The sequence below is a fragment of the Cyprinodon variegatus genome, unplaced genomic scaffold (genome assembly GCF_000732505.1).
Source record: "Cyprinodon variegatus isolate N-32 unplaced genomic scaffold, C_variegatus-1.0 Scaffold53, whole genome shotgun sequence".
In the NCBI taxonomy this organism is placed as follows: domain Eukaryota; kingdom Metazoa; phylum Chordata; class Actinopteri; order Cyprinodontiformes; family Cyprinodontidae; genus Cyprinodon; species Cyprinodon variegatus.
Genome location: NW_015150506.1, coordinates 1818322 through 1820671, shown reverse-complemented (window position 1 = coordinate 1820671; position 2350 = coordinate 1818322). Strand labels below are relative to the sequence as shown.

General features: G+C 32.8%; 1 protein-coding gene across 1 annotated transcript in view; it reads right to left on the bottom strand.

Moving 5' to 3' along the window:
• The window catches only part of atg4b (autophagy related 4B, cysteine peptidase), an 11017-nt gene that overhangs the window by 3205 nt on the left and 5462 nt on the right, over window positions 1-2350 (bottom strand). The window contains exons 7-8 of the mRNA XM_015371111.1: window positions 1966-2045; window positions 978-1165 (exon numbers count right to left, since the gene is read on the bottom strand). Of these exons, the coding sequence (XP_015226597.1) occupies window positions 978-1165; window positions 1966-2045 (268 nt within the window). The remainder of the gene's footprint in view (window positions 1-977; window positions 1166-1965; window positions 2046-2350) is intronic.

The following is a 2350-nucleotide window of genomic DNA, read 5'->3' as shown; positions in this document are numbered from 1 at the left end:
TCGTAATATTACGACATTATTCCTGCATTGTCGCGACTTTATTGTCGTAATAAAAAATAAAATAAATCTCTAACGTGGCCCTAATACTCTGTGGTAGGATAAAATTAGGGCTGCAACTAACGCCATTTAGCAAACTAATTAATCTGTCGATTTTTTTTATTTATATATATTTTTTTTATTAATTAATAACAAGAATTTTTTTCCAGAATTTAGATACTTAGTGGAAACTAAAACTTTTCCACCTGAGGAGTTCTGGATAGAGCAGATTGATCATTTATAAAAAAAAATATATAAAAAAATGTAAGAGATTTTTTTTTTTATATCTTAAATGCAAGATATTTACATATTTATTTAAAATGTTGGTATAGTTCCTGTTCTAAGTTGATCGCTCTGGCAGCTAAAGCTAAAATGATAACTAGTTTAGTTGATGATTATTTCAATAATTGATTAATCCGATTGTTTCAGTCCTAGATAGAATCAAAATAAAACAAAAATAAACAAAATAAAACAAAAATAAAAAATTAAGCTGTTAAAAGACCAACAGATTTAAAGCTTAAATGTAGTAAAAGGCGGTTCTACAAACTAATAATTCAGAGAAAAAGAAACGTGCCAAACTTTGTTGGATTATTCTTTTTCTTTTGTTAAAAACATGCATTTTCTTTTTACCTCCAATTAAATATTATGCACTAATTAGTGTTTGTCTATCAAATCCAAATTAAAATACATTTCAATAAAATCAAGAAATGTAAAAAAAAAAAAAGGGGGAGAGGGGTATGAATACTTTAAGGTGGCAGCTTTCCTTCAGGGAGTTAAAAAATAAAGCTGCTTCTGTGATTTCATGATTTCAAAACAAAAGTTTATGATTAAAAAATAGTTAAACTGTCCATTTGATCATAAAGTTTATTTTCTCTCTTTATGGTAAACAAACTCCTGCAATCAAACGTGGGATTAGAAGTCCTGCTGTGGAGCTTTCTGACCTTCAGGGTTTCAATGTAGGCCTCGTTAATGTCACTCAGGCCCAGCCTGAGCGGGATGAGCAGGACCAGCGGCCTCCATAGAGCCGCCTCCTCCTCAGCCAGAGCGCACGCTCCTTCCAGGCAGCCGTTCACCTCCGCCTCGCCCTCCGCTTCACCTGCTAGGTCCAGCCACGGCATGCAAAGACGCTCTGTGGGTAAAACAATCAATTCCTCAAATAATATGCAAACAAAACTATTTTTTTTTATTTAAAATGAGTCCTGAGAGTAAAGTTTGATGAAATGAAAGTTTTCATGAAGGTGAAAGTTTGCAATGAAACACCAACAACAAACCTGTTTTGAACATTAAAATGCGATCTAAACATTAAACTTTAAAAGATTTAATGTTTTGAGAGTAACTACTGTTTTCTTTGGCAACTTTTTTTATATTATACTTTATTTAAAAAAAAAACATGTTTACAGATTTTCTTATTCCGAATTTAAATACATTTTTCTGCTGATTTGATATTTAAAAAATCATATTTCTGTTTTTCAGATTAAAATTGCAATCTTTTCAAATGGGTTTTATGAATCTTTTTTTTTTTTCCAATCTGGGGGCGGGCTTTCCTCTGCAGCAGCACTGCTATTGGTCTGCTGGATTTAATTGGAGTTTGAAGTGAACAGAAGGTGATTCCTAAAACACAATTTAAAAAGAAAGCAATTCCTAAAACTCAATCTGAAAGAAATGTGTGAAAAAGAAAAATACAAGAAAAAAAAAAATCTGTAAGAAAAAAAAATCAAAAGAATGCAATTTGGTAAAATAAAAATAAAAATTGAAATCGTGAAATGTGAAAAAATGTGTCATATTTTATAAATATTGATTAAAAAAAGAAAAAATGAAGAGGATGAGAAAAACAATAATGTGACAAAATTCACTAGATATTTCTTGTCAACAAACAAAGTCCACCCTTCATGGGGGGTGGGGGGGGGGTGGGGGGTGAGCTGCACTCACTGATCTCCTCGATGATCACAGTGTTGTCCATCGCCACGTGGACGACTAACCTGCTCCACGTATCAAACACAGCCAGCTTCCTGGAAGGAGGAGAAGTTACAGGGAAAGAAGAGAAGAAGAGTGGAAACTTTTCCAGCCACACAGAGTAGCTTAAAGGAAAGTTCTGCTCATATTCAGAATACAAACTTCTAAATGTAGTTTAATATGAAATCATTACATACTGTTCAACAAATTTTAAATTCAGAGTAATTTTCATTTGAATTTGCTTTACTGCAGGTATTATTATTCCTTGCTGACTAGGGGTGGGTATTGGCAAAGAAGTCACGATGCGATTCTATCACGATGCACCACGATACTTGAAATATTGCGATGCATCGCAATATTT